The following is a 26,896-nucleotide window of genomic DNA, read 5'->3' as shown; positions in this document are numbered from 1 at the left end:
AATGGCCTGCGTCCCACCGCTCCGCCCCTCCTCCTTCACCCTCCTGCTGCGCCGGCGCTGAGTGCTCCAGGCCCCGCCCCACCCCACCCCCGCCCAAGCGTGGAGCGCATGCGCCTTGAGAGATGGGCTGGGTGAGGGCTTCCTATGAGGGCAGAGGGAGACGGAAATGAAGGGGGTCTGCGCGCACCGGCTCGCCCTGACCCGGCAGCCGCTGGATAACGCGTGGGGGGCGGAGCCGGGAGCGCTGGTCGCTAGGGAGGTTGAGGCCCCGGCTCCGACCCGGATCTGGAGCCGGGTCGCGGCAGCAGGCTGACCCGCCCTTGTGTGTGTGTATGTACCCGCTTAGGTAGACATGGAGAACTACTTGGCGGTCGCGGCGCTGAACGGGATGGACCGGCGTTCCCTGCAGCGCTCGGCTAGGCTGGGTCAAGAAGTGCTGGAGCGGGCTAAGAGGAGGGCAGTGGACTGGCATTCTCTGGCCAGAAGCAACGTGGGGGACATTTTCCCGGAGCGGCCCTACCGAGAAAGATGGCCCGCGGCCGGCCCCCAGCGCCTTCTCCCCGGAGAGGTGAGGGCCCCTGTGCCGGGGACCAGCCCATTCATTCGCTCGGCGGTGGCCCGCTGGGCCCCGGGGCACGGGCCACGCGGAAGCAGCTGAGGGATCTTGCTCTTGGCGAAAGCTGTGAAGTATCAGGACAGGAACGGAAAAGCCCTTTGAAAACTCGCCACATTTGACAGATCATTATTGGGTAGCTTTAGGATGCTGCTCAGCCCTGGTTAGTTACTTTATTAAAAAAAAAAACTTTACTTGCTACCATCTGATATTAGAAGAAAGCCCGCAAACCAGTCTTTGTCCTGGGTAAATTGCATGTCAGTGGATTCCTTGTGGAGTTGGAATTCTTTCTCAGTAAGATCCTTCTTACTGACTTAAAGTTTCTAAGCCTTTCACAAAGTAAAAAGGAAGCTATTCCCTAAATGACTTCACTCTCCAGGGGGGAATACCAGATCTCACCTGTCACTTGCCATTTATTCAAATAGAGAGAAGAAAGATGCCCAACCCTCAGTGCTTCTTTCAGAACGATGGCGGAGTTCATGGACTATACCTCAAGTCAGTGTGGGGTAAGTTGGTGTAAGCTGAGGCCATGCCCCGTTCTGCCTGGTGATGGATCACAAAGTGGGCCTTCGTGGAGTTTAGGGAGAGTCTGGAGACTACCAGTTCACACTGCCCCATCTTTGTGGGCGGATTGTAATCACGCAAGGATTTAAACCAGGTGGTAAATCCATGTTAGAATTAATTCAACAGCTATTTGTTTGAATGCCTAATTCAGGAATTGTTATTGAGGATACAGCGGTGAACAAGTCAGAAAAGGTCTCTGCTCTCACTATTGTTTCAGACTAGTAGGAGGGAAAAAGCTTATTTGCTGAATTCTAAAACAATCAAATCCAACTATTTGCCCTTTTGACACTTCTAACTGACAGGGAGTCTTAAAAAAAATCAGTAGGGCCACCATAAACTGGAACTGAGCCTCTCTGTTTTCAAAATGTATTGAAACGAAAACTGAAACGAAATCCCTACATTAGCAATTTAACCTCTGTTTCAAGTGCCTGGTAATGTCGTCGTTAAGTAGGCCCCTGTGGTCTGTATCGCTTGTTGGCCACGAAGGTGGTTCTGTGAACAGATGCACCTCCCTCATCGGAAGCGGTGTGGCTTAATGGCAAGCGCAGCCTCCCAGGAGTCACATCCAGGTTCTGCCACATCCTGACTAATGCCTTCGGCCAGTTAGTCGCTCTCACCCTTCCCTTCCCCGTGGAAAAAATGGTCTCTCAAATCCTTGCCAGCCTTTACAGTCTCTTTCTTGGTTTCCACTGAGAGACGAACATCAGAAATTTCATAAACTGTAGCATGAGGGACTTAGGATTTTTGGTACCATTCATTGAAATGGCTGAACAAGGGTCTTTAAGACCCTCTTCTCGAAACTATATACTAACGTCATCTTTAAGTACTTTGAGGGAATGGTGGAGGCAGGCCAGCCAGCATTCAAGGAAATCACCTGCATGGAAGGCACTCTTTATCATCTGAGAATTACAACAGATGCTGGGTCTCTTCCACCCTTAACTTCTTAATGATTCCAATGTGGTTGTAAGGATGCTGGTCTGAAAGGGAGAAGGAAGAGAATACCTTGTTTCTGTCCTGCTTTTCAATTTAATATGTTAAGATTCAAAAAAAAAAATTACTAATCTTTCTACATCTTGTATAAAATCCCTGTGACTCCCAAGAACAGGATTCCAGCCAATGAGATATAGTTCAGAGAATATTTTTATGTCCTTATTCTGTTAAGTGGTTTTAGAAAAATTCATAACTTGGGCTCTACTGTAAAGTGACCAACTTAAACTTGGGTTCATGGCTCAGTAAAAGGAATAATATTTGTCTTTGGTTTGAGGTTTAGCAAATTGGTGTTCTTCATTGTGGTTTTCAGTTCAAGTATCCGTTATGGAATGGAGCCTCAGAACCCTTTGGCTTTCCGAGATAGAATTCAGAACAGTATTCTGAGTTTGCCTTCACAATGTTGAAGCAGCCCCTAAGGTACCTCATTAGACCCATGTCGTGAAGCGCTTTCCCCTGCTTCTCATTCTTTTGGTCTCATGCCTTAAACGCTGACCCTACACTGTGTTCACAACAAGCAGGCCAGCGATGTCCTCATCATTAGTCACAATCAGGGGCACATCTAAGGTTAACTTCAAGGGGGGAAAGGAAGTAGACAAGAAAAATGTAATGGCTTTCTGATCCTTTGGATTATCCTCCTTAAATTGGAGACCTCACCCTCCTTTCCTCTACAGGGGAGAACTGACTGCATAGCTCTTGGGTTTATGTTACATTTCCTGTTGTATTTCCACATCTCGAGGCGATGCACCCCTCTCTTCCCTCGTCCTTGTCTGAGACTTAGACAATAAACGCAGAACTGTTCATCAGAACTTGTCATGAGAGGAGGTGAAAGGGCATGTGTATCTGACATGGGGGCGCAGATAAGAAAACTATTTAAGTTGGCAGAGAGCATGGCCCTGCCCAGCTTTAGTTGGCCAGAGCTCTTGCCCGACAGAGGCAGCAGATGGCAGCAAAGTGATGCCAAACGCAGTTTCCTTCTCTGCAGCCACTTTACACGGGCTAAGATTTGTTAGATGACCTCAGAGGCCTGTCGAGCAGGCAGGTAACTTATCTTTGCTCTTTTGTCTCCCTTCTTAACCATATTTTGCCCAAGTAACAGTTTTTTGAAAATTTATCTATTTGGTTACCCCACATCTTTCACATTACTTCTCCAGAAATATTATTCATCTGTGCCAGAGGAAGGAGGGGCAACCCACGTCTATCGTTATCACAGAGAGAAGTCGCAGCTGCACTTGTGCTCGGACCTCGGGAATGGCCAGGTGTGTATCCTCATGTCCTGTGCTGTGCACCCAGCCTCCCAAGGTGGGAGACCCCAGGTCTGGGAGCTCCTGCTGGATCTATATTATTGGATGCCTGTGTGACTCAGCATTACAGTGCTCAACAGAAATGTTTCAAACCCCAGTCTTGAGAACTTACAGCCATGAACATGTCCAAAATATAAGACTGATGCCACCGTGGGATCTTATGATGAAACTGCAATCCTGGGCCACGGGATTCTTGGGCAGGTTAATGAGATCTTCAGATATCCTCTTCTACATCTAGGGATAGGAAAGAGAGATTTTCATGAGCACATATTTTACTCTTAAGCTAGTGACACCTATCGTGTCCTTGGTAACTTTAAAAAAGAAAGTGCAAAGAGGACGTCTCTGTAACAAAATACTTTTCCTAAAGATAATATCACAGGCCTCTCACTACAGACTTGCTTGTTTTTTCCACACGTCATTCTGGGAGAGACAAATATTCTACTTGTGAAACTGATTCAACAGAAATCCTTCATTGTTGTTTTTGAGGAGAGTAGATGGTTGTGTTTTTGTTTTTAAACTCCTAGTTGTACTGAAAGATACTGAACTTAAATCCAGAGTCCAATCCACAGTTGGATCTCTGACTTCCCTGGCCGGTAGGTTCAGGGAAAGGATGGAAGCGTGGCCACAGGGATACGAGTGAGAGCTGGATGCACGCTGGAAGTCCCTCTTGTTTCCCGGCCTGGGATATGAGGAGTAACACCACAGCCCTCGCGCTGGCTCCCCTTTCCTGGCCTGACGATAAGGGGGTCACATGTGAGCGAGAGTCATTCCTATCCCTCCCATTCTTTCCTATAAATGTGAGAAATTGACTTTATCAGGTCAGCCTGTTCCCTACTAGCGCCCCCACTCCCAAGACAAGCAGTAAATAGTCTATTTTCTGAGAGCCTGTTAAGTGTCAGGCACTTCTACACTTTAAATCTTCCTTGCAATCTAGTGCCCCCATGTTATTGATGAGGAAAGCAAGGCTGAGATAAATTATTCTGCCCTTCTCAGCAAAGAGCAGACATAGGACTCAAACTCAGGTTTATCTGACTCCACAGCCCAAGGAAGATAAAAAATAATCATGGTGAACATCTAAAAATGCCCCCCACAGGATTCACTAAAAGCCTTAATAATTTAGGTGACAACTTAGAAAAATGGATGGAACAATGGTTAGTTCCTCATAAGGTAGGAGAAGATTTCTCTTTATTATCCAGAAGTCAGAGCCTGGGCACTGATGTTTCTGTTTGTTTCTCCAGAGACAAGAAACGCCCCTGGGTTTTGGAGGCGTCTGTCCAGCCACAGAGTGTACGCTCGAGGCACCCCAGCCTGTGAGTACGGAGCTCCTGGTGTCCCCTCTGGCCTCCCCACACGGCCATTTCATGAACCAGTTGACCTGGTGACTCTAGAGCTCTTTGTGCTGGGCCCGCAGTATTTTCATGTTGGGATGTTTTTATCCTTGTGGGGAGTGCACACATTGTGGTTCAGTGTCAAATGTTTCCTTGGTATCGTTCCCCCACTGGAAGCTTCAAGGGTGCTCTGTGCCTGGACTCATAGTTGTGGTTGAAAAGAATGCGAAGTATTCACATCTCAGTTCCTACAGCTCAGCTGGGCTGGCGGGTCCTGCTGGAATTCCACCATCTGTTGGAGCAGCAGGAGCGGCCTGACCCCTCTGCTTACAAAGTGAATACCATCGCTACAATTCTGAAACATATACACTTGGTTAGATCGGGTTCCAAAACATTTGAAGGGACTTGTTCCTATTTTCCACTAATGTTTCTCTGTAAAAACATATAGGGATGAGTTTCTCATTTTTAGGATAAAGTGCTCATTAGTTTATAAACTCGGGAAACCTGGAACTGGCCAAGGCTGGAATTCTGAGGGAAGGAACTCCAGCATGTTGCTGCCATCATTTGCTTAGTTTTTGTTTGTCTACAGTGTGCTAGCCACGATTCAGAATATACTAGAGTTTAGCAACTACGCATATTCTGCTAGTACAAATGCAAGCAGTTAGGCTTAGATGCCTCCAAAACCTGCTGGCTTTTGGTATCTCTAATCTTCCAGATGTTCACGGTGTGGGAAGCACAGATGCTGATCTTACCCCTGATTTCCTTTTATCCAGACAAACGAGGCATCCTTGGCTTTCTGCAGTTCTGATACAGCTGTATTTTCTGAAACCTACTTTTATTTACATAGTTGATAACCAATAAATAGTTGTGGTGTTGTCCCATTCATTCACATCAGTTAAATGATTCTAGGCCCCTGATTTTGCAGTAACTGGGGTAAACATGAAAGGATATAACATAAAGCAGCTTTGGAAAAAATTGGCTTCAGATCTGTCTGTCATGTGGAGGGGGAGGAAGTATACAAATTATCATTATCCTCCTAGTGGAATCTGCTGGCCAGGGCTTGGTTTCCCCCACCGAGTGTGGTGGTGGGAATGACAGCTCTGCCTGCGGCTCCTTCTGAGCACTGAGTGAGCATGAGTGGCATCCCAGCTGAGGAATAGGAGCCGGGCTCTTAATGACGGCTCTGTTCTGAGCTAAGACCCCGCTGTCTGCACACCTGCTGTGACCCACTTCCCCGCCTTGCATGAAGTCTGTCATTGGAGGTTTGTGCTCAGCTCAGCTCCAAACATAAAGCTTTCCCTTTACTCCAGCCTCCAGGGTTCCTGCACCAGGGAGAACCAGTCTGTCCAGGGAGGGCTCTGCCAGCCAACTGACTTGCTGCATGACAGGAAGGAATCTACTCGTAGTATCCCCAGCTTTAGGAGAAAGGAAATGTCTCACTGTCCTAATAATGAAAAAGAATGATTCTCGCCCTGACCGGTTTGGCTCAGTGGATAGAGCATCCGCCTGCGGACTGAAAGGTCCCGGGTTCGATTTCGGCCAAGGGCATGTGCCTTGGTTGTGGGCACATCCCCAGTGGGAGGTGTGCAAGAGGCAGCTGATCGATGTTTCTCTCTCATTGATGTTTCTAACCCTCTATCCCTCTCCCTTCCTCTCTGTGAAAAATCAATAAAAAAAAAAAATGATTCTCATCACTCCAAGGTGCCTTGCCATTACTGCTCATCTGTGACAAGTGCCACAGTCTGCTTTTGATCCCCAAAACGATGTCCTTAGTCTTTTCCTCTACCCAATTCTTATCTTTCTACTCCAGCTAGTGTTCCTTTTATGACTCATGTTCCTAGAACACTTGAGCATCTACAGTGTTCTCACATGTGAGGTAGGCATTACCAAAGTCTTAGAAAAAGGAAACAAGCCTAAGGAGACACTGAGACTTACCTAAAAGATAGTCCTACTATGTGGCTGAGACTTGAAAACAGAACCTCCATCTCCCACAGGAATGCTTTCTTCCATCCGGCCTCTGGCACACAAAGAAAGCCTGGTGGAGGTGCCTGGGCATTGGGATATAAAATCTCTAACCCACTAATATCCTCTTTCCTTCCAGGCTGAGAACATCTCTAAGGACCTCTACATAGAAGTATATCCAGGGACCTATTCTGTCACTGTGGGTGCAAATGACTTAACCAAGAAGACTCACGTGGTGGTTGTTGATTCAGGACAAAGTGTGGACTTGGTTTTCCCCATCTGATGCAGACCATCACGTTGCCTTTTTTTAAGTAGCAAGGAGAATAAAGCCACCATATGATTCTGTTAATATTTACACATTAATCCTGCTCTTAAGGCCGGCCTTCCTGAGACCTGAAGCTTGTCTCTTTCAGTGCCTATTTTAACCTCAAAAGTTTTTAACCTCTTACCCTCTTCTGCCTAAAAGTAATAATGATGCTGTCTGAATAGTTTTTACTGCCTGCTTTCCAACTAAAGGATAATTATGATAATAAAAGGAGAGATTTGTAAATAAAGAGAATTCCTTTTTATTGGTATTAAGAGCAACAAAATGTCATTCATGTACAACTGTAGGCTTTATGAAAAGATGGCAGAGAGGCTGTGGATACACTTGCCCAAACTAGGCTGACCATGACCTGTGACTTCTGTGGAACAGCATTCTCACGCTCATCTCACCAGGCAGGGAGACCTGGCCGGGCCGGCAGCACTCCTGTGGCTCTTAGGACAGGTGCCTTCCTGTGCCCGTCCGCAGGGAAGTTTTAAAGGGGTGAAGATGCTGCTGCTTATGCGACTGTCATCTGTGGCCTGCACTCTACCACTGAAGGCTGTGCCAGCCACTTTGTAACTCTTCCTCAGGTATTCACTCTCCTTTGCTTCCTATAAGAGAAAGAATCCTGAGGGTCGTATGCTGACTGTAATTTTAAGGATCAAAAGTCACTGATTTTAAAGAGTCATAGATGTGTCCTTAACCTTTAAGCGGCCACACCAACAGTATTATTGCACCTTTCAGTTTAATTATTCATCTCATTTTAACATGTCTTTCCTCAGAAAAAATGCCAGCATTTTATGTGATGAATCGAAATTTTAAGTAGAGCTATGTTAGCATTCCTAGTGAGAAACAGACTCACAGGGACATGGGGCTTAGGAAAGCAGACCCATGCCCATCACCAAATAAGGGGTCATTTAAATGGAGATCCTTGCACCCCCAAGAAGTGTATAATGTCCTTTGTAGGTTCTGTAAGCCTTTTGAAATTGTATGCAAAATTAGAGGCCCGGTGCATGAAATTTGTGCACTGGGTGGGGGGTGTCCCTCAGCCCAGCCTGCACCCTCTCCAATCTGGGACCCTGAGAGGGATGTCCGACTGCCCATTTAGTCCCAATCCCTGAGATCAGGCCTAAATGGGCAGTCGGACATCCCTCTCACAATCCAGGACTGCTGGCTCCCAATCACTTGCCTGATTGCCCCTAACCACTCCCCTGCCAGCCCGATTGCCCCCAACTGCCCTCCCCTGCAGGGCTGGTCGCCCTCAACTACCCTCCCCTGCAGGCCATCTTGTGGCCACATGGGGGCGGCTATCTTGTGTGTTGGAATGATGGTCAACTTGCATACTGGTCGTAACTAATTAGCATATGTGGGCTAACTAGCATATCCCTCTCATATATAATAATTCTGGGTGCCCTGGCCAGTGTGGCTTGGTTGAGTGTCGTCCCATGCACTGAAAGGTTAACGGTTTGATTCCTGGTCAGGGCACATACCCAGATTGCAGGTTCAATCCCTGGTTGGGATGCATACAGGAGGCAACCAATTGATATTTCTCTCTCACATCAATGTCTCTCTCTCCCTCTCCCTTTCTCTAAAATCAATAAAAACATTTTTTTTTAATTGTGGGTATGTGCATTTTTCTGGAAAGGGGAGCCATGGTTTTTATTTTGAAAGGGGCTGTGACCCCAAAAGGTCAAAGAACCTTGGAAGGAGTCTTTAAGAAGCCCCTTCCCAAGGAATTCAGAAGTGCAAACAAGATAGTTACAAAATAGGAGAGAATCGAAGATGGCGGCATAGGTAAACACCGGAGATTGCCGCCGTAAACAACCACTTCAAAAATACAACTAAAAGTCGGAACGGACATCAACCAGAACCACAGGAAGGCTGGCTGAGGAGAGACTCTTCAACTAGAAGCAAAAACAACAGCATTCCGACGCTCAGAGGAGGCGTAGTGTGGAAAATTTAAAGGTACGGTGGTGCGGTGGTGAGGTGGTGCGCGCGCAAAGCGGGCTGGCGGCTGAGGGTGCGGTTGTCGTTTTCAATCAGGAGTGAGTCTCAGACTCTGGGCTACAGATCCGGGCGAGTCTCTAGGGACCCAGACTCAAACGGGAGAAGCGGGACTGTCTGGCTACGGCCCCTCCGAGGTTTGCAGCGATTGTGGGGACACAGAGGCAGAGCCCCTGGGGACGGACTGAGAGCGGCCATAGCGGCTCCCTCCCCCGGCCCTGTTGAGCCCGCCCCGCCCAGGCCCTGCGCACAGCCATTTGCCAATTGCCTCAGGCAAAGGCTGGATTAGCGCCTCCCCAGAAGACAGACGTTTTCCGCTCAGCTGATTCCTACCGCCAGTCGGCCTGGTGGTCAAATCCCTCTAGTGTTAACTACAACAATTAAGGCTTGGCTAGAACAAGACTGCGCACAGAGACCACAAGGGGGTGCACCAAGAAAGCATAAAAGATGCGGAGACAAAAAAACATGACAGAAATGGAGGATATGGAGCTAAGAATCGCAATTTTGAGGGCTTGCCATAAATTTGTGCAGAGCCTCACGAAAACTAATGAGACCCTCGATGCTACGATAAAGAAATTAGAAAGTAAGCATACACGGACTGAAATAAAGAATATTATACCCAATAGCAGACCAGAGGAGCTCAAGAATCAAACCAAAGATTCGACAAAAAACACCCAATTGGAAAAGCAAAATGAAAAAAGAATCCTAAAGTGTGAAGATAGTGTAAGGAGCCTCTGGGACAGCTTTAAGCGGACTAATATCAGAATTATTGGAGTGCCAGAAGATGAGAGACAGCAAGATATTGAAAACCTATTTCAAGAAATAATGGCAGAAAACTTCCCCCACCTGGAGAAAGAAATGGACTTACAGGTTCAAGAAGCGCAGAGAACCCCAAACAAAAGGAATCCAAAGAGGACCACACCAAGACACATCATCATTAAAATGCCAAGAGCAAAAGACAAAGAGAGAATCTTAAAAGCAGCAAGAGAAAGAGATTCAATTACCTACAAGGGAATACCCATACGACTGTCAGCTGATTTCTCAACAGAAACTTTGCAGGCCAGAAGGGAATGGCAAGAAATATTCAAAGTGCTGAATACCAAGAACCTACAACCAAGATTACTTTATCCAGCAAAGCTATCATTCAGAATTGAAGGTCAGATAAAGAGCTTCACAGACAAGGAAAAGCTAAAGGAGTTCACCACCGCCAAACCAGTATTATATGAAATGCTGAAAGGTATCCTTTAAGAAGAGGAAGAAGAAGAAAAAGGTAAAGATACAAATTATGAACAACAAATATGCATCTATCAACAAATGAATCTAAGAATCAAGTGAATAAATAACCTGATGTACAGAATGAACTGGTGATTATAATAGAATCAGGGACATAGAAAGGGAATGGACTGACTATTCTTGGGGGGAAAAGGGGTGTGGGAGATGCGGGAAGTGACTGGACAAAAATCATGCACCTATGGATGAACACAGTGGGTGGGGAGTGAGGGTGGAGGGTGGGGTAGGAGCTGGAAGGAGGGGAGTTATGGGGGGAAAAAAGAGGAACAAATGTAATAATCTGAACAATAAAGATTTAAAAAAAAAAAGATAGTTACAAAATAGTCACGGGGACATAAAGTACAGCATAGGGAATATAGACAATAATATTGTAAAAACTATGTATGGTGCCAGTGAGTACTAGACTTATTGGGGGGGTCACTTCGGAAATTATATAATTGTCTAACCACTGTGCTGTATACCTGAAACTAATATAATATTGAATGTCAACTGAAAACAAAACAACAAAACACACACAAGAAAGGAAGCAGCCCCTTCCCTGCCATGCTGCTTTACCTAGATCCTCAGGGCTTTTAGTCGAAGGCCTTTTGGTGTCTCTGACGCATCACAGTGGTCCTCTGACTCAGTTTCCCGTGTTCTGCTGTGTCTGGCAGGGTCAGTAGAGGCTTTGCGTTGGTTGCTTCCAGGACCAGCTCCTTGGTATTCCCTACTACTACCATTTGTGCTCCCTGCTGCCTGTGGCCCTTCTCTTCTTTCTGGATGCTGCAGCATCTTTTGCCTAAACCCAAAATTCAATGAGGTGTGCTGAATAGGCCACCGTTCTGATGGGATGAGTCTGGACAACTTGGGTACAACTCTGCCAAGGATCAAAGAATCTCTTCACTACCTATAAGCTCCTAGCACGGTTCTCTATATTTAAAGAAGAAATAGATTTTCTTAATTATTTCTGGCTATTATGTTTTTGAGAAAGGTTATATCTGATCACCAGGTTTGGCATTGCGTAGAAGTTATCAAACCAATTTTTCAAAACAGCCAGTAGGGCAGTGGTTCTCAACCTTGGCTCACATTAGAATCACCTGGGAATCTTTTTAAAATCCTGATTTCTGGGCCTCATCCTCCGGAAATTCTGTTTCTTTGTTATGGAGTGGGGCCACAACATTAGTTACAAAGAAACAGAATTTCTGGAGGATGAGGCCCAGAAATCAGGATTTTAAAAAGATTCCCAGGTGATTCTAATGTGAGCCAAGGTTGAGAACCACTGCAGGAGGGGAAGCAAAGGTAACCAATCACCACCAGCTGAAGGAGCTTATCAATCACACTGATCACAAAAAGGAGATCCTAAGCTGATGGGGAAAGGTTCAGAGGTTGAGTGGGGCGGGGGCTGGGACTTCCTGAGGAAAAGGGCCATATCTGAAAAGGAAGGGATACTTGAAAAGAAATCCATCCCCTCCTGACTTTTAAAACTACAGATTGAATCCTGTTTTTTAACCACAAGCAAGGGAGAAGAGCAATGTGGCTGCCGGCAGCCAACAGTCTGGCCTTTCCAGGATCGCTAGGTTAGGATTAAACAGGAACCTCACTGCCTGTACCTGAAAGTAACACGTGTGGAGGGCGGAGGGACCCATACAGGAGGATTGGGAAGAGGCAGATCCTGAGGCGGAGCCTAAGATTGACTGTCAGCATCAGTATTGATGGCTACCGGGCACAGTTAGGAGACAAAACTGTACATTTCCTTTAAAGAATACAAAGTCTGGAGGGAGAAGGAAGAGCTCTGGTGTTGGGCACACACTGTTTGGTTAGTTGTGGTAAGTAGTACCCTGTCTGTGCCTAGGGCTGGGGATGCCCCTTTCTCCACACCCCACCTCAGGCCTACACTCCACAGCTCTGGGTGCAGGACTGGGCCCTGGCAGAATACAGGTCCACTGATTCTCATGGCTCAACTCCAATAATTACCTTTCCCGGAGCAGCAAGTGACCCTGTACCCGAAGGAGAGCCCCTTCCTAGCTCCAGATGAGGAGGCCTGGGGCTGGCTGCGGATTGCCAGCAAGAGCACTGCCTCCCTCGAGTGGGAGAGAACGAGCCGCATCTTGCAGTGTCCTGCTTCTGACTTACTGAAGGGCCCTCTGGGGGGGAGGGTCCGATGACCAATGTTCAAAAAATAGTTTCTCTGCTTCTCAGGGTGTTGAAGGCTAATCAACACCTGCAGGCATTTGACTATTCATCTGGAGAAAAATCAAGGCCTCCAAGGACAAAGCGGGGTGGGGAGGCAGTAAAAACTGACAATGGCAGTGCCCTGCCCAGAGAGACTAAGAAGGACAGCTGTTCAACAGGGATGCAAACCTTTAGTTGTTCAATAGGGATGTAGACCTTTGCATAAAAATCAGCCCGGCCTTTCATGCTGGGCTTTACTGCTTAAATGGAAACCTTATCCTTTCCCTCTCACCACAGACTCAACATGACCACACTCCTAAGTTTTACTTCCAACCCCAGCTTAGTGGTCACGCGGCTCAGATTCCTAAGAGACCCGTGGGAGGGAAGGAGCAAGGGCTGGGCCCTGCCTCAGAAGAAGGTGTACCTGGCTTCCCAGGAAGTGGCTCAGGCCCGTTCCTCCTCCAATACCTCCACTCGGGCTGGTCCAGGCCCACCTGCCTCCTCCGAGTCTTCTCAGGAGGGACGGGGTCGGAGGTGACTGTGTTGTCCACCACCAGCCTCTGAGGGAGGCCCGCCTCCAGATCTTTCTCCAAATCCTCTTCAGAGGAAGAGGAGGAGGAGGAGGAAGAAACAGCCATGGGAGCCTGCATGGCCACTTTCTCCTTTTTGGGAGCCTCTAGGGGCAGAGGCTGCACCTTGGGCTTTAGCTCCGTCTCTGCTTGTTCTCTGGCCTTGGCCCCTGAGGTCCTGGTGAGAGGCCACCAGGTGGGTCCAGCCAAAGGGCAGCAGCCGGGACAGCCCTGGCACAGCAGCTGGCAGCAGGCGCGGGGGGTGGCAGGAAGGGCACAGGAACGGGGTGCCCAGTGGAAGCCCGTGGGTGACATACCCAGTGCCCGGCCCCAGCAGAGAGCAGCAAGGGGCCCAGAGGAGGGTAGTGGGGGGCCTGCTGGTGACAGGCCAGTGCAGCCGCTCCACAGCCTTCTTCCAGACAGCAGGGGGCACCCCCCAGGCCCCGCCCCGAGGCACTGTGGCTGTCCTGCCGTTCCAGAAGTGGACGGTGATTTCTTCTTTGGATGCTGCATAATAGAAAATGGCAACGTTTTATTACAACCAGCACTTCCATGTCATGGGAGAAGGGTTCTCCTATCCCCCAAGGCAAAACTCAGCGCAGCCCTGCTGTTCTGCCTGCCTCCCTTGCACACTTCTGGTGGGGGGGGGGGGGGTCGGCAGGCGGCCAGCCGGGAGCATCCCTCACAGAGTTAGAGGTTCCATATTTGCCACCATACCTCCTTATCTCCATTTTCATGTCAAAACCAAAATGCCTCCTCGGGTGGGGGAAGGGAAGGAGGAACCTCCTCCTCTTATTCTCTGAACGTCAGTGATGCTGACTGGTCAGCCCTGTAGAAGGGAACTGTCCCTGTCTCTGGACAGCTTGGTGGGGACCGGCCAGGAGTACTGTGTGACCCAGACTAACCCCATCGCACCTGCCCTAGGTTAGCTAACCAATACAGCGTCGTAGCTGTAGGCGCTTGTGCCCTGATGAAAAATGGTTTTTAATCTGAAAGATATGATTTATATATCTGTTGCCACCCCCAGGATTAAACAGCAAGTGAGGGGATAAGTGTTTTGAGTGTATGTGTTTTGTTAATCCTCACCCAAGGATATTTTTTCCCACTTATTTTTTTATGTTTAAGAGAGAGTGGAAGGGAGGGAGGGGGACAGAGAAGAGAAACATCTATATGAGAGAGAGACACATGGATTGGTTGCCTCCCACATGCACCCCAACCAGGGCTGGGGATGGAGCCTGCAACTGAGGTAAGTGCCCTTGACTGGAATCGAACCTGAGACCCTTTAGTCTGTGGGCTCTAACCACTGAGAAAACCAGCCAGAGCAAGGGTTTTGGGGTTTGTTTTGGTTTTTTTTTTTAATGCCTCTAAGACCCTTGAGCTACAGAGACACCCTTTGCTCTCTCCTCTGGCCTGATCACCAGCCTGGCTCCTTCCAGGGGCTGGTAAGACAGAGCAGCTTCCCTTACCTCTCTGAGGGCCTCTTGCCTCCAAGCCCAAAACAGTGGCAGGGCCATACCGCTGTCTGTCTGGCTCCCAGGGCGCCAGCACCTTGTCCCCAGGCTGCAGTGAGTATTCCTCGGGTGGCGAGAACTGGATGACATCTTCTCCTAAGACCACGCTCTGCTGTGGGGCTGGCAGCTCTGGGCCTGTGACAAGGGGAGCCTCAAATTCCACAAGCAGAGCCCCCTGCCTCTCCAGCTGTGGGCAAGAAAGCACTCAGAATACGATCTGGAGTTAGGAAGTACCACAGGGAGCACACGGTTCCCCACAACCACGGCTAGAACCAGACCCAGGGGTGGGGGAGAGGTTCCTCACGCATGGAGGCCGTTTAGAGAAGGGACAGGGACAAGTACACCCATTGTCGCAGAGACAACTTGCCTCTGGAGCAGTCTTTATCTGCGCCCGGTAATAAAAGCCATCAGGTCCCCTTCTTGCCAGGACCCATGTGCCAGCAACATCTCCAACTCTCCTCAGCCTGCCGGGCCCCTGCTGGGCCGGGTCAGCAGGGGGGAGACACGGTTGATATGATGCACATCTGGGAAAAAGCGAATGGAATTAGGGAGTAGAGAAGACCAAGCCCTAAAAACATCAAGAAACATGCTCCACAGGCAGGTCTGCACAGCACCATGGCATGTGTATGACATGTAAAGCTGTGTGGAACAGAAATCCACACCAAGAGTGCCCCCAAGGACTTCCGGGGAGATAAACTGTGAGCCTGGGCAGGAGAGGACAGTGAAGGGAACCATTGTGTGAGGACTGGGAATTGCTTTGGGGCAATCAAAATGTCGTTAGCCTTGGTATGTTCAATTAATGCTGGTTCTGAGATTAGATTGCAGACCAGAAAAAGAGTACCATGAAGGTACATACCAAGTGGGTGTGTGGGATTCCAGGATGAGCGGGGGAGGCTTGGACGGAAATGACAGAGGAGCAAATGTGTAAGACGGCTTGTCGCTGTGGATCAGAGGGAGGAAGGAGTGCTTGAGCAGGGCAGGCACAGAGGAGCCGAATGAGGGGCTGTGGGGACAGAAAAAAGGAGAAGCTAGTTCTGGGAATTTTGTGGCCACAGCCGGGGGTGGGGTAGGGGTGAGGAGATGATTGTTGAGTCAGGGTTTGGGTTTCTGAAGAAGCTGTTTACTTTTGTGGGTGAGCCTGGATGCAGGGATGCTTAACACTGGCTCTGAATGAGATGGCCCACACAGGAGAAGCAAGAAAGGAGCTATGAAGAGTGCAAGCTGGCATGTCCGTAACCTGGGCAGACTGAATTGAGTAGCATGTGCATGAATCCCTGGGACTCACACACCTGGCATGTGCTTGTAGGCTGAGCTGCCTTTCCCCTTCATGAGCACCTGAGGATACTATTCAGGAAAATCCAGGATAACGGAGGGAACCTAAGGGGGGGCCTGGAGCTATTGGTGGCAGAAACTCTAATTGCTCACTCAGTGCCAGAGCAAGTCCATAGTGGATGATAAAATGGTCTAGAGCCCAGCCGGCATGGCTCAGTGGTTGAGTGCCGACCTAGGAATGAGGAGGTCATGGTTCGATTCCTGGTCAGGGCACATGCCTGGGTTGTAGGCTTGATCCGTGTGTGGTGTGCAGAAAACAGCCCATCAATGATTCTCTCTCATCATTGATGTTTCTCTCTCTCTCTCTCTCTCTCTCTTCTTTCTCTCTAAAATCAATAAAAAATTACATATTTAAAAAATACTTTTAAAAAATGTTCTAGAAACTTTGTAAATAGAGATGCCTGACTGCCTTCTCTCCCACATGCCTACTCTGATACCTGCCACTCTGCTACAAGGTGGGACAACAGCCAGGTCAGCCCTTGAGGTCACTGTGAGCACAGTTTAGACTGGGGTCATGTAATACTTAAGCAAATCATAGCCCACGCAGTGGAGAGCCCTTTGGCCTTCCCAGGACGCATGTTCTCTCCCTCACGGTTCATTATCTAGAGCAGCGGTTCTCAACCTGTGGGTCGAGACCCCTTTGGTGGTCGAACGACCCTTTCACAGGGGTCGCCTAAGACCATGCTGCATATCAGATATTTACATTACGATTCATAACAGTAGCAACATTACAGTTATGAAGTAGCAACGAAATAATTTTATGGTTGGGTCACAACATGAGGAGCTGTATTTAAAGGGCCAGAAGGTTGAGAACCACTGATCTAGAGCCACAGGACAGAGAAGGAAAAGGAAGGTGCACACCACTTCGAGAGGGGCAGAGATCGGTACCTGGTGAGAGGGCTGTGCCAGGTGAGCCAGGGTGCTTGGAGGGCAAAGGGGCAGCTGAAGGACAGGCCCCAGGGAGGAGCAGCGCCGGCCCAGGCGGGGGCCTCCAGGGTGGTGGCCACGCTGCAGTACTTGGGCAAAGGCCCCCCAGGCTCTGCGGAGGATTCCATGGCCTTCGGAGACACCACCTAGAACAAGCACTACGGTTGTCTGAGTTGCAGCCCCACAGCCCAGCAGAGGACAGGGGCTTGGGCAAGGTGAGCGGTTAGTGGCCAGGGGCCAGAGGCCTCTCCGGGGCCCCACTCGCTCCCACAGACGCTCAGGGTGTCCTCGGGAACCTCAGTTCAGCAGAGAGCAAGAGCTGTGATTTTAGAGCAGCCAGCTTTAAACCCTTCACAGCCTGCGGCCTGCGTGCTCACCTCACCTGTGTGCTTGTTACCGCTCAGGAGATAGTACATGGAAAGCACCTGGCATGTACGTAGCTCAATGCATACATTAATTTTCTCTCCCCCTCCTCCCCACGTGTAGGGACTCCTGAGGGTAAGGCCATACTTTGCTTCACAAATCCTAACCCTGATGACAAACTGACCCCCAGCCCAAACCAGACCTCCGTTCCGATCCAGTCACCTGTAGGACCAACTCAGCCCCAGGCCCGCTGAGATCCCAGGGCTGTGGCCTCTCTACCCGCTCAGAGGCAGCAGCTGTGACTCGGGGCCCACGATCGCACTGCCCCTGCCCAGCAGAGCCTCTGAGGGTCTGCCCTGCTCCAGTCCACAGGTCTGAACCCACAGGAAGACTTACCCACAGCCCAGCCTCCTCCACCTCGGCCTTGGCCCCTTTTGACAGTTGGACTCAGGCCTCAGCCCAACTGACTCCAGGTTGCCAAGCAGGTTGCCATGGGTGTGAGCCAGGGGAACATTGTGGGCTGAGTGTACTGGGCATGTGCAGAGGAGTGACAGGGGGCCTTGGAAGGCAGGTGCGGGGAGAAGGGGCGCAGATGTTATTCTCCATCTTTCTCTTTGAAGAGGGGGTGAGGAGGGTATTGGAGAGAAAGGCCATTATAGCTTCAATTCCCAAAAGCTGAGGCTTGCCCACTGCCCAGAAGAGCCAGCCATAGTGGGAAGCCCTCAGAGTTCCCAGGGGAGCCTTGCGAGGGAGGGGGCTGACCCTCAGACTCAGGACTACTGATCTGGCTCCACCCCGAGACAGCAGGAGGCCGGGTGGGGGAGCCACTGGCTGGACTAGGGACTATCACACAGAATTTGTCCCTAGTTTAAAACAAAGTAACAAAGGTGTGGGCATGTCTGTCTGTAACAGACAGGACTCTGTGAGAAGCAGAGGTGAGGTGACCACTTGGGGTGGCAGGAGAGGACAGCGGGGACCAGAGCTTCTGTTCTCATGAACATCCAGGGGAGAGGCTGGTATTTTGAGACACCTGACAGTCAGTCCTTGGGCACCGGTTGTGTGCCCGGCAGTGTTCTGTGGAGAATACCAAAACAGCACGTAGGGACATTCGGGGGTGTCTCTCCCACATTACTCTTCCCCTGTACCACCAGTTCCTGTCTCTACTTGAGGACCCATGTGGTTAGGAGAGGCTGAAGGTACCCCCAGCTCCACAGGTGGAACATGTCAATCAGCACATCCCGTCCCCCTGGCTGCAGGGACTGGCTAGGCATAGACATGTTCCTGGGCCTCAGGACTCTCCTGGGAACACCCTGGGTTATAGACTCTCTTTCCTACTATAAGTAATAAGGAAGTGTGTGGTTCTGAGAGCCTTTCTGGGACACTGAAACTTCCCAGAGGAAGACAAGGGGTAGACCTAAAGCAGACAGGTGGTGGGTGACGGTTGAGCCTGGCCTTAGGGCAGCCTTAGGAGAAGCTTCAGTTACACGAGCCTTTACTGATTGTACCATTCTGGATTGGATTTTTTTCTTCCTTACAGCCAAAAGCATCCTACCCGATGACTGCTCTCACAGAGCGTAACTTAATAGTCAGCATGACTGTTACCCAGGACTACATACCTAAAGGCTGAGGTCTTTGCTGCGCAAAGTTAGAATCCAAGAAAAACCAGTGAAGTCCCTGGCAGTGAGAGAAGGATTCCTAAATAAGACAGGTAGGATTTCCATAGGGGACTATTCCAATTTAGGTAGGAAGCAAGAGCTAACGGGGAAGGATGCATTTGCAAAACTATCTTTCTTTTTGGGGTAGGAATGGGTTTCATGGGAAAAATCAGGGTGTGGATATTTGGGAAGGGGCCAGATTGATGGGTGCCTTGAAAACCAAGCAGATAAACATAAAAACAAACAAACAAACAAACAAAAAAACATGTGGTAGTCAACAGGCCGTTGTCCTGGGGTTTGAGCAACGAAGTGGGTAATGCTTTCAGGAAGAACAACAGAGTGAGGATGGAGCCAATTGAGAACAGAGCCTGGGAGACCAGGGAGGACACTGTTAACAGTTACCCAGGCACATAACAGGGTAGGAAGAGGAAAATAGTAACACCGAATATTTCCTGACAACACCTGCCTGACTTGAGGCTCTTTGCTGAGTGCCAAGAGAATAGGAAGAGTAAGACTGGTCCCTATCTTCACGGAGCTTACGGTCTACTGAAGAAGACAGAGAGGTGTGTAATGGCGTGTAAGGATAGCAGGAGAGAAACTGCACAGAAATGTGTATACAAAACAAAGAAGCAGGTAATGGCTGGGGTGGGCAGACGTCATGGAGAATCACAGTGGAGATGAGTGTGACAGTGTACTGGAAGTCCTGACTGAGCCTGGTGACAGATGGGACCTGGGAGCTAAGGGATAAGGAAGAGCTGAGCCTAGTCATGGGAAGAGGAACAGATATTCTGAAGGCAAACTCCAAGATATGGGGCAGCGACTGCCCTTCCCAGGGGTGAAGGCAGCTGCAGGTTTTCTGGCTGAAAGAACCTGGAGAATGGAGATGCTATGGACAAAACAAGAGGAGAATAATAGTAATGACACCAATAACAAATGTTATACTTACTACGTGCCAGGCACTGCTAACCTGTTAATCCTCATAGTAAACATATTGGGTAGTTGCTACTCTTTTTATTCTCATTCTGTGGATGAAGAGCTGGAACATCATGGAGAGGAAGTAGCAGAATCACAGTTTAAACTGAAGCAGTTTGATCCCAGAGCTTGACCTCTTACCCTCTACACTAAGCTGCCTAAGGAAGTATTCTCTGTGCAGGAAAAAGATGACTCTGAAAAAACTTGAAATGACAACAAGGTTTTGTTAACTACTTTTGCCACAGACCTGAGACACTTCCCCATCATGACATGGGTAAGGCATAGATTTATTGTCAACCCCAAATCATAAAAAACACCAAACTTTGACAAATCAAGGGAGTTCGTTGTGTTTGCTTAGCATGAGGGTTAGCACAGTGCACTACCAGTATTCAGGAACCATTCCTCACACAATGCTTTTAAGTTTCTCACGGCTGAGACTCTGGCGAAGGGTGTGAGAAGGGCAAGGTGAGAGGTATAGAGAATCCTGGGACTCCGGCTCTCCTAAAGTGCTTAAGAAGCATCTTCTCAATCTAGAGAAGATGATGTTTAGTGCACCTGAAACCCAGGTAAGCAATATCCAGCACAGGTTAATCCGAGCTATTACCTGCCCACACAGAAATTACATTTAAGGAAAACTACTGCACGACGTTATGAAACCCCATTTTGTGATATTATTTGTTTCTATTTTGGAACCAGAGTCAAATGATTCTAAAAATGGGGTCCGTGTGGCGGCTGGCAGTTGCTATGATGGTGGGACCTTTGCCAGGGTTGTTCTCGGTCTCGGACTTATCAGGGTACAGGAGAGACTGCAGGTAATGAATGTACTTGATTGCAGCTCTGAGGGTTTCCACTTTGCTGAGTCGCTTCTCCAGGTACTCCTCCGGCAGGTGATGTCGGAGCTGGGCATAGCCTTCGTTGACACACTTCACACGCTGCCTTTCGCGTTCATTCCTTTTCCGGATAAAGGAGGGCCCATAGGAGTAGTCGCACCTCCTGTAATTTGGATAAGGCATTGGGAAGGAGAAGGGGCAGGGCTCACTGTAATTTTCCAGGACCAGCGAATCACTGGAAAAGGGCAGCAACGGCAGGTCTTCAAAGTAAGGGGATGGCACCGAGGCCTCGGGGTACAAGTGGAGAGTGACCATGGGGTCCAGATAGAAGGACCTGCTCAGTGGCAGGTGGGCAGAGTCAGGGAAGACAGGCACTTTTTCCGGCAGATTAGAGTAACTTCTATTGTCCATCATTTCTTTGTTAGCCTGGAAACATAACCAAGTTTATTAATTTGGGCAAATCCAAGGAGAGCAAATATTGTCAGTTTTCTCAGAGATCAATGTTTTAAAGACTTTTCTGCTTTGATGTATAGTTTTTGAGCTCATTCTGAAAACTAGATGGGGTTACAATATTCTGTGGGTAGTAAGAGGGAGGATTTAAAAATATATATTTTTTTATTGATTTCAGAGAGGAAGGAAGAGTTAGAAACATCAGTGATGAGAGAGAAACATTGATTGGCTGCCTTCTGCACGCCCCACACTGGGGATCGAGCCCACAACCTGGGCATGTGCCCCTGACCGGAATCGAACCCGGGATCCTTCAGTCCATAGGCCAACACTCTATCCACCGAGCCAAACCAGCTGGGCAAGAGGGAGGATTTTTGATGCTGCACAGAAACAGTATGAAATAATACTGACTCACCTGGTGAGAAAATTATTGCCTTTCAATTCTCTTCCAGTTCCAATGATTACATAGATATAGTGTTAGTCTGGTGATAGTGTCTCCTACACTCCCAGAGGCTTTCTGATCCTCCTCAGATGGAAGCCTTCAACAAGCAGTACTTTTTAGCTAGGCTCTAATAATATTTAACTCTTCATGTCTATTTATTGTGAATTATACTGATTTCACATTTATAGTATGATACAAATTTTAAAAATAAAATCTACTTGAGTAAAAAATGTGAATTGGTTTGAAGAAAAATAGTAAATACCCGTACAGGTGGAACAGATAATGAAGACTGTGAAGGTGTATGCAAATAACTGACGTTTGGGAAACACTGAAATACTACAATATTTAAAATACACGTTGGAGAAATTACAAACTAGTTAATGATCATGCCACCTCACAGCATAGCCTTTCTACATAATACCTGATGTGCTAGAGGCCAATCCAAAAATAAAAAAGGAATCATTTACTCTTAAAAATTCACTGTAATGCCCTGGCCAGGTGGCTCAGTTGGTTGGAGTATCGTTTTGTACACTAAAAGGTTTCAGGTTTAATTCAGGGTCAGGGCACATACCTAGGTTGTGGGTTCGATCCCCAGTTGCGGCAATCCATGTTTCTCTCTCACATCTCTCTCTCTCTCAAATCAATAAAAACATATCTTCAGCCCTAATGCTATGGGTAGGATTAGATAACATTGTCACTTGTTTCCCTACCTGAGGGGAGCAAAAACTCTGCAGGCTGCACTATGGAATGGGTGGAGCAGCCTCTAAGCACCAGAATTCAAGTGTGAAAAAATGTAGTACAGTTCCTGTGAAAAAGCCTAGCCTATCTAGTGTGGCTACTGAAGGACAAATGACTATGGAAACAGAAAGGGCACAGGGTTCGGGATAAGGGTTAAGGAGGATTATAATAAATCATGTGGAGACAGGCTGGAAAAGGGGTAAATGCCAGGAAAAACTCCTCCTAAGAGGGGGGTGGGAGTGGGGGAATGAAATAAGTGTGATAGGTCCAGTGAAAAATCAAAACAGAGAAACAGGAAGTGAAAGATTCCTAATTACTGACCAAATGACCTGAAATAACTAACGTAACACAAAAATCTCTGGGAGATTAAAAACTAGCCAACATTGTGTCAAAAAGAAAAAGTTGCCGAGAGAAAATGGTTAGGAAATTCCCAAGCCAGAGATAGAGAGTAGAGAGTAAAGAACAAGTATGGCAGAAGCTACAAAATGATGGCACAATGAGTATGGAGCCCATATTTCTACATTTCTGAGGACAGCAGAGCCTTGTTCTGCCTATGGCTGACAAGCCAGAAGTGACACAACAGGATACCAAACATAAGGCAGATGCCATCAAAGCCAATCACACAAACTTTTTGAGAATGGTTTTATTCTGACAGATCATTTAATACTATCGTAAACCTTGACTCATGAAATCTGAATAATTTGCATATGCCACAGGTAATTAGAAATGTCTAGGCTTTAACAAGACTTTGCTTTATCCTGGGAAATAGAGCCTTGTGTCTGGAGACACACCCATGAGAAGCTTTTCTATTGAGCATTTCCAAAAAGTTCACTCTATCAGTGCTTGCTTTGGGAAGGTATACCAAAAGCTCACTACTCAATGTAGTAGCAGTTAAACATGATCACCTTTCATTCAGAGAACATTTAGCTACAACACAATGGAGTGATAGAATGCAAAATGCAGTAATGATCAAGGAAGTCTAGTGGAAGCTGGACATGTTTGTAGAAACTGAGTAGTTTTTAAAAAAAAGCAACAGAGACTATTAATGCTGTGGTCTGGCAGTTCCAGATTCATGCACAGCTAACAAGTTCACCTATCTTGGAAAAGTCTCCGGTTTCTGTCCTAGAGCTCTTCTGGGAAATAAATGAGGTCTTAATGATAACATTCTAAATAGATTTTTGGATGCTCTGCTGAGCATAAAAGCTTCAACTTGCAGAGACATTAAAAATATCTAGCATGTGAAAAACAAAGCTACAACTACACCTATAATTGAGTTATGGAAAGTTAGGGATGGAGGAACCTTAAAAATACTCTTACCCAATCCCTCAGGGGATGTAACTTGGCTAAGGTTGCAGAGCTAGTTGCAGAGCATGGGTCAGACCCTAGGTCTCTTGACTTGCAAACCAAAACCCTTTCCACTACTCCAGATGAATTAGTCACCAGCAAAATCTGAATCTTTTAACATATAGGCATAATTGATAGTTTAAGATAATAATCAGGTAGCTGACAAAATTCATCATTTACCAACAGTACCTAGGGATTTTCCGATAAATCATATTCTTATTCTCCCCCATGGGCCACTCTGGAGAAGAGTCTCTTACCTGAGTATTGTCACCACGGTGCTGTATTTTGGATTTGGTCAAATTTAACCTGATTTATAGGTGATCATTTAGTAACAATATGCAAAGTAGCTTACAGTTAAACAGAACTGCTCAGTTCTGGTTTAGCTGTGTTTTTTTTTCCTACCTAACATGTAGATATGACAACACATAATACCAAGTAGAAAGTTTACTTATGAAACTGGACTCCTGTAACAAAGTCTTTTGTAAAAAGAATGCTCCCCCATTCATCTAAATGAGTTGAAATCTTATAAACATACGAAAACCTGCACATAAATTTTTATAGCAGCTTTATTTAAAGTTGTCATAACTTAAAAGCAACCAAGATGTTCTTCAGTAGGTGAATGGATAGAGTATATCCAGACAGTGGAATATTCAGTGCCAAAAAGAAATGATCTATCAAGCCAAATTAAAAATACAGAGAAACCTTAAATGCGTTATTACTAAATAAAAAAGCCAATCTGAAAAGGCTATATACTATGTGACATTCTGGAAAAGGCATTATACCAAGGATTGTGATTGCTGGGTTTTATAGTAAGGGTGTTATACAGTTTTGTAAGAAACTGTCAAACTGTTTTCCAAAGTGCCCATACCATGGGGGTTATATTATTTTATATCAGAATTATCTTTAAGTAATAGCCTCATAATGTGCAATATTGGTCAATATTCTTTAAATAGAGATTAAGGCCATAACCAGGAAGATCCATGTGAACCTAGTTTATTAAAATATCTATTAAATTTGTTGGCTTCTAAATAGGATTGTATTTTTTAGAGCAATTTTGGATGCACAGCAAAACTGAGCAGAAAGTAGAGTTCCCATATAGCTCCTGCCCCTACATACACCCATTCTTCCCCACTAGCAACACCCCACCCAAATATATGTTACAATTGATGAACCAATATTGACACATCATTATCACTCAAAGCCCATAGTGTACAGAGTTCACTCTTGATGTTGTACATTCCATGAGTTTTGACAACTGTACAACGACAAGTACGGAATAGTTTTACAGTTCCACAAAGCCTCTGTGCTCCACCTATTCATCCCTCCCTTCCCCCAATACCGGACAACCACTGATTTTTTTACTGCCTCCATACATAGTTTTGCCTTCTCCAGAATATCATGTAGTATGTAGCCTTTTCAGATTGGCTTCTTTATTTAGTAATACGCATTTAAGGTTTCTCTATGTATTTTTAATTTGGTTTGATAGATCATTTCTTTTTGACACTGAATATTCCACTGTCTGGATATACTCCATTTATCCATTCACCTACTGAAGAACATCTTGGTTGCTTTTAAGTTATGACAACTTTAAATAAAGCTGCTATAAAAATTTACGTGCAGGTTTTCGTGTGTCTGTAAAATTTCAACTCATTTAGGTAAATACCAAGGATTATGATTGTTGGGTTTTATAGTAAGGGTATGTTATACAGTTCTGTAAGAAACTGTTAAACTGTTTTCCAAAGTGGCCATACCATTCTGCATTCTCATCAGCAATGTGAGTTCCTGTTGCTCCATATATATATCAGCATTTGGTGTATCAGTGTCCTGGATTTTGGTCATTCTAATATATCCTATTAGAATATATGATGTGGAGCATTTCTTCATATGCTTATTTGCCATCTACATATCTTCTTTGGTAAGGTGTCTGTTCAGGTATTTGGTCCTTTTATTAATCAGGTTGTCTTATTGTGGAGTTTTAAGAGTTCTTTGTATATTTTAGATAATAGATAATATTATCAGATATGTCTTTTGCAATTATTTTCTCCTAGTCTGTGGCTTGTCTTCTACTTCTCTTGACAATGTCTTTCAGAGCATTAGTTTTTAATTTTAATGAAGTCCAGCTTATCAATTATTTCTTTCATGATTTGTGTTTTTGGTGTTATATCTAAAAAGTCATTGCCAAACCAACAGTAATCTAGATTTTTTTTCCTGTTATCTTCTGGGCATGTATAGTTTTGTGTTTTACATTTAGGTCTGTAGTCCATTTTGAGTTAATATTTTGAAGGGCATAAGGTCTGTGTCTAGCTTTCTCCCCGCACCCTCCATTGTATTGCCTTTGTTTCTTTGTCAAAGATCAGTTGACTGTATTTGTATGGGTCTATTAGGCTCTCTATTGTGTTCTATTGATCTATTCTGCCAGTACTACACTGACACTGACTTGACTGCTATAACTTCACAGTAATTCTTCAAATCGAATACTGTCACTCCTCTGTACTTCTACATTAATATTGTGTTGGCTTTTCTGGTTCTTTGGCTTCTTGATATAAACTTTAGAGTCAGTTTCTTGAAATACAGAAAATAACTTGCTGGGATTTTCAATGAGATTGTATTGAATCTATAGATCAAGTTGAGAAAAACTGACATTTTGACAGTATTGAGTCTTCCTATTCATGGACATTGAGTATCTATTTAGTCCTTCTTTGACTTCTTCCATTAGTTTTGTAGTTTTCCTCATATATATTTTGTACATATTTTGTTAGATTTAATACCTATTTCACTTTGGGGACTAGTATTGGTAAATGGTATTGTTTTCAATTTCATTTGTTCATTGCTAGAATACAGGAAGGCAATTATCTTCTGTATTAACTTTCTATCCTGCAACTTTGCTATAATCATTCTTTTTAAGGTTTTTGTTTTGTGTTTCTTTATTTTCTACATAGATGATCATTTCATCTGAAACAGACAATTTTATCTCTTCCTTCCCAATCTGTATACCTTTTCTTGTCTTACTGCATTAGCTAGGAAATGCAGTACAATGCTGAAAAGCAGTGGTGAGGACACCTTGCCGTGTTCCTCATCTTAGCAGGAACACTTCCACTTTTTACCATTAAGTAAGCTGTGGGTTTCTGTAGAAATTCTTTGAATATCTAGTTGAGGAAGTTCTCTTCTATTCCTACTTTACTGAGGTGTTTCTTTTTTGTGTGTTTTTTTTTCATAAATGGGTGTTGAGGTTTGCTTTTTCTGCATCTATTAATAGGAT

The 26,896-nt window shown here is 46.3% G+C and overlaps 3 protein-coding genes across 4 annotated transcripts; 1 reads left to right on the top strand and 2 right to left on the bottom strand.

Moving 5' to 3' along the window:
• The first annotated feature begins 103 nt into the window (after window positions 1-103).
• Window positions 104-8,173, top strand: AKIP1 (A-kinase interacting protein 1). 2 transcript variants are annotated; one of them, XM_070425339.1, is made up of 6 exons: window positions 104-131; window positions 347-568; window positions 1,039-1,119; window positions 3,319-3,423; window positions 4,707-4,778; window positions 6,898-8,171. In XM_070425339.1, the coding sequence occupies exons 1-6, from the start codon at window positions 123-125 to the stop codon at window positions 7,039-7,041; spliced, it is 633 nt and encodes a 210-aa protein (XP_070281440.1). In that variant the 5' UTR covers window positions 104-122; the 3' UTR covers window positions 7,042-8,171. The 2 variants fall into 2 exon arrangements, with proteins under 2 accessions (XP_070281440.1, XP_070281441.1); XM_070425340.1 differs by lacking the exon at window positions 4,707-4,778 and having other exon boundaries at window positions 6,898-8,173.
• On the bottom strand, window positions 7,309-17,655 carry CUNH11orf16 (chromosome unknown C11orf16 homolog). Its single transcript, XM_070425338.1, is given in 8 exon segments — window positions 7,309-7,673; window positions 10,912-11,134; window positions 12,932-13,337; window positions 13,339-13,583; window positions 14,543-14,774; window positions 14,955-15,111; window positions 16,808-16,992; window positions 17,606-17,655. Coding segments are annotated over 6 exon segments (1,413 nt in total). The 5' UTR covers window positions 16,975-16,992; window positions 17,606-17,655; the 3' UTR covers window positions 7,309-7,673; window positions 10,912-10,928.
• A 2,449-nt stretch (window positions 17,656-20,104) lies between these two features.
• ASCL3 (achaete-scute family bHLH transcription factor 3) lies at window positions 20,105-23,975 on the bottom strand. Its single transcript, XM_070426677.1, has 2 exons — window positions 23,895-23,975; window positions 20,105-21,092 (listed from the first exon to the last, which is right to left on the bottom strand). The coding sequence occupies exon 2, from the start codon at window positions 21,078-21,080 to the stop codon at window positions 20,535-20,537; it is 546 nt and encodes a 181-aa protein (XP_070282778.1). The 5' UTR covers window positions 21,081-21,092; window positions 23,895-23,975; the 3' UTR covers window positions 20,105-20,534.
• Window positions 23,976-26,896: the final 2,921 nt, after the last annotated feature.

This window comes from Myotis yumanensis, unplaced genomic scaffold (assembly GCF_028538775.1).
Source record: "Myotis yumanensis isolate MYYU_CA2020_CCGP unplaced genomic scaffold, mMyoYum1.0.hap1 SCAF_10, whole genome shotgun sequence".
Taxonomy (NCBI): Eukaryota; Metazoa; Chordata; class Mammalia; order Chiroptera; family Vespertilionidae; genus Myotis; species Myotis yumanensis.
Note: the sequence above shows the minus strand (reverse complement) of the source record. Positions and strands in the feature narration are given on the sequence as shown.